The 12681-nt window shown below is 45.7% G+C and overlaps 1 protein-coding gene across 4 annotated transcripts in view; it reads right to left on the bottom strand.

The window, feature by feature from the left end:
* ttyh2 (tweety family member 2) overlaps positions 1-11455 on the bottom strand; it is a 64158-nt gene extending 52703 nt beyond the window's left edge. The window contains exon 1 of one of the 4 annotated variants that reach the window (XM_080486648.1): positions 11004-11455. In XM_080486648.1, the coding sequence (XP_080342774.1) occupies positions 11004-11020 (17 nt within the window). In that variant the 5' untranslated portion in view covers positions 11021-11455. The remainder of the gene's footprint in view (positions 1-11003) is intronic. The other 3 variants (XM_080486647.1, XM_080486646.1, XM_080486649.1) reach the window with 3 other exon arrangements.
* Between the last annotated feature and the right edge of the window lie 1226 nt (positions 11456-12681).

Genomic DNA, 12681 nt, shown 5'->3' with positions numbered 1-12681 from the left:
ATTTAGCCGTCTGTCCATACGAATGTCCGGGTACTCCCATTGTTGATGTTTATAGCTATTGTCTTCTGAGCATGTGTGTGTGGTTTCATTCCAAGAATACGCAACAGCAGTCACTAGTGGCCCAACGTGCTAACTACATCGTTTCTACAGTTTCCGTGATTTCCGTGTAAACGGACATCGTTTTTCAAAACAGTGTTGAGTAAATGGGGCCTGACTTAACCATCATTTACTGCATAGAATGTGAAAATAATCCCTCCTTTGTAGGATTACCATGTTTTTGAACAGTGACACAAAAATATAATCGTCTGAGAATTCAAGAATTTTTAACTAAGAAGCAAGGGAACTGATCATTTAAACTTGCAGGAACAAACTGCTATAGCATGAAACGCACCGGATGGATTGTATTCAAACAGTGCAGGGACAAAGGAATAAACACAGGGGGTGGGGGGCACACATACACACACCTCCAGGACAAAGAGGGAAGCATAATGAGGCAGTAATAACCCGGGGCAGAAATGACCCAGAGGCCACTGAATGAGTCATTTATACCTCCACCCCCCCCCCCACACCCGAGTCCCATCAGAGGTATGATGAAAGCCAGTGGGAGGATGACAGCACAGATGGGACGGTGAGATAAACGGACAGCGATGCTGAAATAGGCTATTACAAAGCCATCTGGAAGAATATAACAAACACAGGCACGTTTAAAGGAAGAAATCTCAGAGAACTCGGAGAAAAAGTGGAATAACTTTGGTGAGGCGATGCGGAAAGCAACAAGAGGAGCGTCTCCAATGCATAAAAGAGATGCTTATAATTAAAGCGCCGTGCTCGTGCAGCTTTTTTTAATCAGGAGAATTTGTTGTTTTTTGGTCCATTGGAAAACATCTTACCAGATGTTTGATTTCCTTGTTTGAGAGACGAAAGCCTGACCTGAATCTACATTCCTTCAGACGAGCACTCCGCCGCTGCTTTTACGGAGGCAGAGGGGAATAAGAGGGAAGACGTGCTGCGCGTCAGGACAGATGCAAACTCACAACAGCAGAAGTGCTATACAGAGGGCGCCTTATGCTGAGCTCCCATTAAAAATCAATTTTTAATACACAAGTGGCGGCCATAATTAAAACATAAAGATAGAAAGCACCTCCATCTGCCACAGTGCATCCGTTGAGCAAGGCTAAGTCGTGTAAAAATAGGAATCCCACCAACTCGGATGGATGCTAAACACACGCTAAGCGATGTGAAGTGTCTTCGGCGGTCGCGGCCGCTCCACGGCAGCTGGTGGACAGCTGTGCGTCGGTGGAGTCGAGTCTCCAGGCGCTGCGGGTGGAGCCAGGACGGACAGCGACTTTACTTGAACGTGATGGGGATTAAACGGGCGTCAGGCCGAACGAGCGCGAGGAGAAGACGCGGACGACGAGAAGTCCACCTGAAAAGGCGTCATCGAAAAATCCTTCCATCCAAACAGGGAGCGTGACCTCTGCATTCGACCTTGATTCAGACCCTGTTCACACGAGCGAAAGCCATCGTTTCCTCCCCGTCGTTCTTAATAACTTTTCCGTCCACGCAAGAAACATCCACGTCTATGCGACACCATGAAAACTACTCAAAATGATGTAGTACATATGCCCGGCCTAAAGGTGGTGCTGTACACATAAATACACCAAAGACAGACAAGAAGACACGGAGCATGCATAAAGGGAGAAGTTGAGAAATTTAACATATGGCCTTAATAAACCAAAGAGCATCAACAGTCCGCCATTGTTGTTGTTAAGCGAGAGGTTGTCTTCTCTGTCCACACGTTAAAGACGAGACGGCGTTTTCAAATTTCTCCACTGCACCAGGTGCACTAACAAGTATATGATGATCTGAACTCAGAACGGTACCAGTTGGGGACTCCCACTATGGAGTTCGGAGCAGAAAAACGCGAACACGACAAAAAATCTGTTGATAAATGATGATAAAAAAATAAATAAAAAAATAAAAAAAACTTTTCTGATACTTAACCACACACATACACAGATTAAATGACGGTTGTAAAGTGAGTATCATCTCTTCTACAAATACGGAAATATTGCGGGTTTATTGAAGGCAAAGGGAGTCCTGCTGTTTTCACTTTGACCGTAAACGGTCAAACCAAAACCTTTGACAGGTTAGGTTTGGGTTAATCCAGATGCAACATTAACAAACACTTTTTCTCGGGAAGATGCACTAATAACCATTATACGCGATTCTCTGAAAGTTCCCAATCTGACAGGATTGGGATTTTGTTTTCACACTCCAGAGTAGGAAAACACTTCAAAAAGTTCTCACTTCCCACTTACTGTTAAGCACACCATTAAAACTACATGGATGAAGCTTGAGAAACTAAAACAATGCTAAACTATCACTTCAAGATTTTATAAAGAAAACTCAAATTCTTTTTTTTTTTGGACGGCAACAGGGGATCAGTTTCTTTACTAAACTGCCTTAAGGGCAGTTATTTTCTGCGGTCCTGCAGATTTCTTCCCGTTAAAGGGGAGTATTTCCTTTCCACCATCTCCTCTACTTGCTCATGTAGGTTTGGTGGGTAAAAGTGCCTTCACAAAGTGTTGTATTTGGGGCAATTGAAAAAAAAAGAAAAAAGGACTTGAATTGAACTAAACACAGACTTCTAAAAGTCACCTTCCTACAGATCAATGAAGCGGCCCACCTCGTGATGCTCCTCCCCCTCTTCCTCCCGCTCTTCCTCCCCCCCCCCCCTGCTTCATGCACTGGGGTGAATGCCCCAGGGACCAGGACCCTTTCCGGCACAGTGCACTCGGCTGGGCCTGCCCATGTTCACAGCTGGGACACCATTAAGTCCCAGCAAGCAGACCCATGGGACATAAATGAGAAGAGGAAGAAAATGAACCAAGGAGAGAGGGGGGGGGGGGGGGGGCTCCATGGTTGCAACATAGTAAAAATCCATTACAGTGTGTCAGGGAAATACCAACAATGCAGTGGAACATATGACATTTAAAGAGCGTCTAAACGACAGCTGCAGATGGCAAGCAAGTGGAGATGCACGATACCAGTTTTTTGAAGGACGAGTGCGAGTATGTGATTACATTTTAAACATAACTATATTGCTTACATTTTTACCATTCAATCGCACACATTTCAATTCCAGGGGCTTTTTCCTGAAGAGCCGACTGGTCAGCGGCAAGGTTATCGAGGACCTCGTACCCTGATCAGAAAACCCAGGGAGTCCTTGTTTGTTCAATAAGAGACTGTAGGGTGTATCATGTGCTCTTCTGACAGGTCTGTATGTCTCGCTGAGTTTCGTGTAAATGGGGTCATAGGGGTCTTAGTTAACAAGAAAATTTTTCGAGGGACAACGGTTCAATTGTTTCGGAAAGTTTAGCTGTTACTTGACAACGGCAGAAATGCTGAAAACGATGTAGTTAGCATGCCAGGCGACAAGGTGGCGCTATCGGTTGTTGTTGAACAATATGGACAATAAGCTATATACATAATCAGAAGTACCTGACGTCCGTACGGACAGATGAGGAATTGGATGCTTTCAGAGGAGAATCTGGACTAAAACACTCCCAATATGGACGATAAAAGTAGAATATCGGAGTCGTGCCACTCCTGACGTCGCGTCTTTGTTACCCACACAAAAGTGACAGTTACAGTGGCTCAGAGCACCGTTGTCACGTAAACGGCGCATGAAGCACAACTGCGTCCAGAGCAGAGAATTTCTCTCTCGTATTTCCTGTGTACTTATGTGGTAATTTGATGCTCTAATATGCACAGGATGTTCTCCTGGGGGAGCATATCCATAGACCCTCTTCACGACAAACTCGCCATCGTTTCCCAGAATCCTTTGGGAAACGGTGGGGGGGGGGACAATCCTACAATGATAACAAAAACTCTGATTGTATTCCAACTGTCGTTGGTACTTGTCACTGTCACTGGTTCAGTTTACTCTGGTAGTTTGGTGAAATCTTCCCCCTCACTGCTCCTCTGCGCAGGCTGAAGTCGTCCGTTACTGCCACTTCCTTGACGGCCTTCTCTCAACCCGGAGCTCCATCCCTTCACTCGGGGGACGCGGGGGGGGGTTTCTTGATTGTGAATCTACACACCCACAACAAAGACGATCCCCACGAGCAGCTTCCATGGAAGAGCGCACTTCCTATTGTTGTTGGAGTGTCGCTTAGGGAATCAATTTGTCCTACTTCACCCAGCTCGGCGGAACCAACACTTTCATTTCAGTCCGACGAAGACCACGACACTGAAAAGCCAACAGATCGCAGGCGGATCCGCCAAAGCCTGTTGAGATGTTGTTAGATCAGAGCGAGGGACGGACGTGCTGCCTTATTAGCACAGACCCCGGCCATACCATCAAGCCAATCAGGTGATGCTAATCACCGGCTTCATGCATTATGGAGACAGATTGAGGTTAATGACCTTCTGGAGAGCCAGCGGGGGCGCCGTCACCGGGTTTTTAAACGTGGGTAGCAGAACGCAAACGGGGGGGAAGACAGACGAAGACATCATAAATGCGGAGGGTGGCCGAGACGAGGCGAATCACTGTTTAAGCAATCGCTAACAGGCAGCGAGGCTGAAGAAGGACGGGCACCGTGGGAATCAACAGCGACACATTTCAAATTGATTTTCTCGAGGAGGAGGCAATCTGAGTTACTAAATTTCCAGTGCAATCAAAGCGTCTGTGAGAGAGGAGCGGATAATGGATTTTTGGCTGGTGGCGTGCATGATTTTACTTTTTTTTTTTTTTTCCTCTAATACACAAACAAAACAGAGTGCAGGCATCGGTGCAGGAGGTGTATCTAGTTGTAAAATGGGATGCAATTACTGGAAATCATGCGGCCAAATAAAATATAAAGATAATATAAGATGCATAGAAACAAAAAAAATAAAAATTTTGATTTAAGACTCGTCTATAAAAATTTAAGTATTTTAAATGTGTACGTGGAACCTTGTGCTCGGCACTGAAAATATCCTCACCTTGCCCCAGGTGGAGCTGCAGCGTGGCGAAATGCTCCCATCTGCCCACAAAGGAGAAACACTAAAGAGACACAGACACGCCGAACAATTTCCTGATGTTTTATGCAACAGTGAAAGGGAAGCTCTGATGCAGAAGACGTTTCTGGACATGTTCTTGTCATGCTGTCTGTTTGAAGAACTCCAAACAACCACTCAGGCTCTTTTCCCTTCATTGTGAACTCTGCATTGAAGCTCATTAAATAGAAGCTTGGTGGCGCCTTGGGTTCAGCCTTGAACGTTGGTAAAGAAAACTAGATTCAAAATTACGTTTCTGATGAATGTATAAATGCTCAGGGAGAACATGCAAGCGCTACACAAAAGGTGCATGAGCTCAGATTTGAACCAATGACAGTCTAATCACTACTGCAGTCGATGATTTCTATCAGGTTATCTGCTCAGTCTACGGTCCATACTGTCGCGCTGTGTCTGCAGTGTGAAGTGGAATCATGTATCTGCATTTGGAAGTGTTTGGACGTGCAGAGAATTATCACTGCCGTCACCCATGCATTTTTCTTTTTGTTTTTTTTCCAACTTGGGACCGATCCGCTTATTGGAATTGACAGCATTGGCTTGTGAGTAACTTCCAATTATAATGGAGAAATAATTCAGCTTCATTGCTTCAATGTGGAGCTAATTACAGCTGATTAGGACGCATTTGTCTGCACTCATCACGGGAGAATAAAAAAAAGTTTTTGCTCAGTAATGGCTCCATTTGTCCTTGACAAAGCAGCACGTCTCACCTGGAATCCCTTTTAAAGTCCGCCTCAGACTAGTTCCCATTGAAAGCTTTTATCTGGTTATTACTGCGGTTTAGGACGATATGCGCTAAATGAAAAAGCCCCAGAAATACTATTCAATTACAGGAGCAGGCACACACTCTTAATACACTCAGCCTTTCTGCCTCAGTGGCTTCTCCGCCAGATATTTCCCTGAGAAAATGTTTCCATCCAATAACAATCCAACTTCATCTTCTGTCCATACAAACATCTGCGTTCACCCGTAGTTAATGTTTTTTTGGCGTATTGTTCTCTGCGTGCATGTGTGTGTGTGTGTGGTTTTGTTCGAAAAATAACCGACAGCATTTAGCCTAAATGTGTCATTTCAAAATGTTGTGTATACGCGAAGCGTTTCGTAAACGAAAATGCGAAAAACAAGGTGTTTTGGTAACGTTGGGCCGGCTGCGGCTCGGTTGGTAAAGTGGTCGACTCGCAATCAAAATATTACAGTTTTGAAACCCCATCGCCACTTGTCCACATGTTGAAGTGTCCACGAGCAAGACACTGAACCCCAAATTGCTTCCAATGAATGGGTTGAGCGCCTAACGTAGCGGCTGCCTCCCGTTGGCTTTCAGAATTTCCCTCTGGGATTAATAAAGTGGGGCTTAAGCGAATCATTTTCGCAGGTTCACGTTAATGTCATTTGTTCTACAGACCGGATAATTATCAGTCCTGATTCCAGGTGACCTGTGTGTTAGTGTTCATGTTAGGTTATCTGTCAAAGTAGGAAAAGTTCTGCAACTGTGAATGATTGCCGACTGTGGGGTAATTCCTGCGAAGGCCGCGTCAGAATCGGCCGGAGGGATTGTCTTGGTCATGAATGTACTTTTGAAAAACAGACAGCATCAAGAGTTAATGAATAGGGAGTCGGTGTCCCAGAACAGGAAATGGCTGCAAAAGGAGAAGTCAGATGGACCGGGACCTGCTGACCTACACATGTCTGGCTCGACACACACCCATGCACACAAACACAGGAACAACGAGGCCTCCGTCCTATTTTGGGCGAAAGAATCACACAGACACACATGAGCAGGCCGGCACTGATTGCACAATAAATACTTGAACATTAACGAATAGCCAAAGTGAAACTGGGTGAAAGTATACTTCAGAAACTAGTATATTTGTTTATCAAGCATAGAGATTACCACAAAGAGCTCAATAGAGTGCCCCCCCCCCCCCCCCAAAAAAAAAAAATGTGAGCGTGAGATGACTTGATTACTGTCAGGAGACTGAAATTAAGAGTTGAAAAAAAAAAAAGAAACTGCAGTGAGATGATTCAGCTGACAGACATTCCTGATGAGAACGGTGTCCAACAGAGTGAGAAACACAGACACACACACACACACACACACACACACACACACACACACACACACACACACACACACACACACACACACACACACGGAGACAAAGAACAGTGAAAGATCCCGACCCCCTTACATTCCGAAGCCAAGAGAGGACTTCGCCGGGATTGCCCCACGCTACAACCGGCCAATTACCGATGTCCTGACGAAGCATGCAGACGGGTTAAAGGCACGGCTCGACTGCTCGATACTTTTCGCCCGACTGGACAAACAAGCATCGATTCAGCCAGTTCCTTTATCGCCGAATCAACTTCACCTGGCTCCATTAAAGTGAACTCTTCACTGCAGAAATTACAGTCAATCAACCCGGGACGGCTCAGAGCAAATAAAAATCTCATTAATGTCGTCATCTAAAGTTTAGTAGGGTTGTAAAACACGACTTTATAAGCCGTTTCACATAAAGAAAGACTGTTTATTGCCCCAGAGTACTACTGCTGTTATTAGATCCTGCCAGCCGGAATAATTAACGGCACTTTTACGAGACGCTTCATTAGAAACATTAACAGTGTCCCTCAATAACTCAACTCAGCAAAGAGCAACGCATCACCTCTCCGTCTACGTCTCTACCCCCCCCCCCCCCCCCCCCGTTGTTTACAAGTTTACACAACACATTATCACTGCGGCTAATGCAGTCAAAGCAGGAGGCGGTTGCCGGAATTAAGGCCGACAGCCCACAGAGGACGGCGAACCAACGCAACGCCATGAACAGCCTTGCATCAGCTCCGCGCCGTGTCGTCGCCGGAACGGGACGGCGGAGCGAAGCTTTGTCCCATAAAGAGGTGGTGAGAGGGAGTGAAGGTAGGACCGTTGGGGCGGGGGAAGGGGGGGGGGTTATTCCCCTCACCTGCACGACCAACATCCTACAGACTTCCACTCCCACAGAAACAACTGAAAATAGAATCGGGCAACATGAGAGGAGAAACTTCTCCTCCTCTGCACATTATCTCACCATGAACCTAATAGGCATGTCTCTGGCTGTGGGGGAAAACCCAAGTAACCAAAGTAACCAAAGTACCTCGACACCAAAGCAAAAACCAAAACAGCCAAGTTTTGACAACCTTCACCCCCGACGACACAACGAGGCTTTCAAGTTAAAATGGTGAACAGTCAAAGTGACATCCGGAGCGTTTTGAGTGTCTGTTTAGAGAACGGTGCTCAGAGCCAATGAAGATGCAACTTTTGGAAAATGGCTCCTAAAGCGGAACCTTTTGGAAATGAGTCCATCTACATGAAAATGGAGGGGGAATCAAATTTCTAAAAACGCTCCAACCCAGTCGTCGTGGAAAAGGGGGTAGGGGGGAACGCAACTTTTTGAAAATGCTCCGTCTTCATGGAAACGTGGTTGGAAAACACAACGTTTCGAAAATGCTCCAACTCCATCTTTTGGGGAAATGAAGGAGCACGCAACTTTTTGATCATCCTCCAATTCGGTCTCCATAAAAACGGAAAAAAAAACACAGCTGCCACTGCACATGCACACCACCGCTGCAGTAAATAACAACAGTGGCGGTCTCCAGGGTGTCATGGACTCCTAGTCCATATTCTCCTGTGACTTGGTCGTTTTATAGTTGTGAATCCCCCCGTAATAACGAATGTCCGTGTACTCCCATTGTTAGTATTTATAGTGTACTGTTCTCTGCGCGCATGTGTGCGTGTGTCCTGTTTCATCACAAAAACAAACAACAGCATCCACTAGTGGTCCAACATGACAACTACATCGTTTTCAACTGTTTTCAAAGGAAAAGGCTCAAATGAAGCGTTTTCACTTCAAACATGAATAGCGGGTCGTTCGATCAGGTCAAGTCACTCCGGGACGTCACATTGGGAAGTGCACATTAGTAATTAGCAAAACTGACAACCTTAATACAAAACTGGTCTCGTATCTAAAAGTGACATATGCCTGGACTCTGTGGGACTCTGTGGGACACCCACCCCCACCCCGACTCCACCCTGGAGACCACCGAGATGAGCTCCATAACGACTCGCACTGACAGGAGCTGCGCTGTATACCTGAAAAATTAAAGAGTGAAACCATGAAACATTTATGAAACCTGACATGTGTTCAGGTCATTAGCCTTCCAAAGGTTGATCCCAACTCGCTCTAAAGCCGTGTGAAACTGTCTCGTCACCGCCTCCGGAGCGGGACGAGGGAATCTCTCCGACTCCCATGGGGTGAAGCACATCCATGCCAACAGAATCCTGATACTCGCTCTCCGTCGCTCCAGCTGACATAAAGACAGTAGTCGAAAATAAATGGCGAACGTTATCCGCTTCAGCGTGGGGGTGCACGCTCTGGCTCTGCAGGCACGCCGTCAGCGTGACGGTCACTTAAAGAAGCAGGTGAAAATTCTACATCCTCTTGCATTTGGTGACGCTGTGGTTAACGGCATCACTGTGAGAATATGTTCGATTCCAGTCCGAGCTTTTGGGGGGGGGGGGCTTGTGTGGTTTTCCTCCCACTGCCCAAAAACATTCACGTGAGGTGAACTGGTGACCTTAAATTGCCCTTCGATGTGGATGCAGGAGTGTGTGGTTGGATGAAGTGGTATGAAAGATGGTTGAACGGCGCCTTTAAGAGCCATTTATACATATTGTTGGCGGGTTATTTGGTTTTACTTCGAATTTTAGTTTGACGTCTTCTCGTTGTTGCATGATTTGGACACTTGGGGGCAGTAGTTGGGCTCAGGTTATATATGCTAGAGGGCATAGGTCACTGGTAGAGGAAGCCACAGGAGCAGACTCTTCTTACCAGACCAGCAAACACAACAGGGACAAATTAAAACTAACTCATCGTATTTTAGTAATTCCTTTGGGAAAATTATCCCCCCCCACATTAACTAATTCCATTTTTAGGATTTGGTTGACAGCCATATTGTGGCGGTCCAGGGAGCTGATGGGGGTCAGGGGTGTTGCTCAGGGCCCCATGGTGATACGTCCCGAACTAGCGGTTCCCAAACCCTCCCCTCTAACGTCCAGGCCACCGCTGCTCCACACCAATAGACCTGGCTGCTACATGTAAGGCCCTCGATCCATCCAATGAGAGCAGTTTGAGGTTCAGTGTCTTGCTCGAGGACACTTTGTCACATGGTCAGTGGAGATCAGGAAATACTTCCGATTGAGAGACGACCACTCGACCAACTACGCCGCAACCACCAAACCCTGCTTCAGCACTACTTCAACCAGGATATTTATTGGTCCATCATGGATCAAACACCTGGAAGGTTCTGCAGTTCAGGTCGAAGGTCAACCACCCGATGGGCGCAGTGGGAACAATTTCCCAGTTTTCAGTTGTTGTCATGACTGCACGGGTGGTGTGAAGCCTTATTTCTCAGTCTTATTGTAATTTAAAGCAAATGATGGTCATCCTCTGATCATCTGGTCGTAGGTTCAATTCCCCATTTCCACTGTCTATACGTCAAAGTGTCCTTGAACGAGACACTGAAGCCCAAACTGCTCCCAGAGGAAGGATAGAGCGCCTGACATGTGGCAGCCATGCTGATTGGTTTGGGACAGCAGAGACAGCTAGAGAAGCATACTTGGCAACGGGAATTCGCAGGTTAGAATCCCACAGCAGCGTGTCACCATGGGTCCCTGAGCAAGACCTTTGGAGCTCCCTGGAGTGCTTTAATGTGGCCACACCTCAGCATCCTACAAATAGGATGGATCAATGCAAAAAAAAGAAAGAAAAAAAAAGATTTTCCATCAAGGGATTAATAGAGTATTGATTAGTTTCGCTGGTATTCAAACTACAATCTGCATCCAATACCAGCAAAAATCCCCATAACACTGATGTTAGAGACACAGGAGCACATCGCTGTGTCCCTCCACTGACCTGCTGGTAGTTCCCATCTTCAGGCTGGAAGCTGTTGTCAGCAGGCTGAAACCTCAGGTTGATATGAGGGAAATTATGAAGCCAGTAAGTCCACCAGGGCGCAATGTAATCCACCCGAGCCGAAGACATCCCCAAGCAAACGACCCCCGCCCACCCCCCCAAAAAAAAAAAAAAAAAAAAAAGTTGGGCTCCGATCCTGGATCAGCCTCTCAGGGCTTGAAGTGGTCCAGTGCGCTGGAGGTCCTGATGAAGTCTCACATCAAACAAAGGCAGCGGACATGAAGCACGTGAGGAACCATCAGAACCACGAGAGGAAAAGTCCGATCAAACAGAGCAGGGCTCCTCTCTCCCTCTTAATCTGTCCCCACTAACAGCGAATCACTCTGCCTCCATGTCTTCATGTGTCCGGACGCACACACACACTCCGCGGCTCCGAGACGCGCACGGCAAGCGGCGGCGGGGGCGCGCACCGACAAGCGGGCGCAAGAGAGGAGGAGACACGGGAGCGCGCTTTTTAGACATATATTTTTTCTTTCTTTTATTTTTTTTAAGTTTATTTGAATGAAAGTTGGTTTGTAGCAGAATTAAATGCAAGCTTATTTTCACTGTGTGTTAATTTAAACATCGGCACGTTTAATCCGACGCCGACTTGGTGGATTTAGATGCTGCACCGCCATCTGGTGGTCAAATAAAAGAATTACAACGGACTGTCACAGACTATACTGGACCATGGCTCATTCAACCTGCAGCTCTGGAGCCACTTTTAACTCAAGTGGGAAACAAAGAGCTAAAACCGCAAGGAATCAGGGGAAAATCCTAAAATGACTCGAATTTCTTAAAGGGTTTTCACTTTTAGAAACTGGAGCTTAAAAATTTAAATGAATGACTCCTTTGAATATAGATAAAATGACAGACGAACCTCCTCCCTGTAAAAAGTGTTTAATTTTCTTCTGTGCTTATAGTCACCTTTAAACCTAGTACATATTTATATTTAGAAATTACTTTAACTTTCATTCTCTCAATATTAAAACTTATATAATTGTTCTTTGAAAGTCTGAGGCAAATTATTTTAAGTATTTCTATTTTATATACTGTCTAAATTGAAAAACGATGTTACAATTAAAATCAGGTCCAAAAACCACTGAGTCATGTTTACAATCCTAAAATATAATTGAAACATAAATGCAACATAACAGTTTAAATTTATTAAAAACCATTCCTATATGAAAATAAAGCCATTTGCTCCCGACTTCTCTTTAAGCTGTAATTGTCGGGATGTGAAAGAGTATTTGAGCACAGACATGCATTCAAGGACAACAGAGCCAGTTGTGATTCGCCTGCAGGTTTTAAGGAGCATTTCTGTCCTGAGGCGACATCAGTCTAACCTGCCTTCAGCGACTCAGCTGGGATTATCTGCAGAACCGGTGGCCCTAAATGGGCCACAGCCTGTCCTCTTTTAGAATGAGTTAAAAGTGATTGAACCAATTTGGTGGAAGTTTATTTTGAAAAGCTGTGGATCTAAAATGTGACATTAATGACTGATCCACTGCGAGTGTGAATCATTTGATTTTAATGGGGAGGAACAATGTAAGAACTCGACCTTGTAGGGAGTGAAGACATTTCAACACCCCTGAATCTAAACATGCGGCTCTTCAGCATGTCAGGGACGGTCAACCAG

This window comes from Lipophrys pholis (assembly GCF_963383615.2).
Source record: "Lipophrys pholis genome assembly, chromosome: 1".
Taxonomy (NCBI): Eukaryota; Metazoa; Chordata; class Actinopteri; order Blenniiformes; family Blenniidae; genus Lipophrys; species Lipophrys pholis.
The sequence above is the reverse complement of the archived record's forward strand: the minus strand, read 5'-3'. Positions and strand labels throughout refer to the sequence as shown.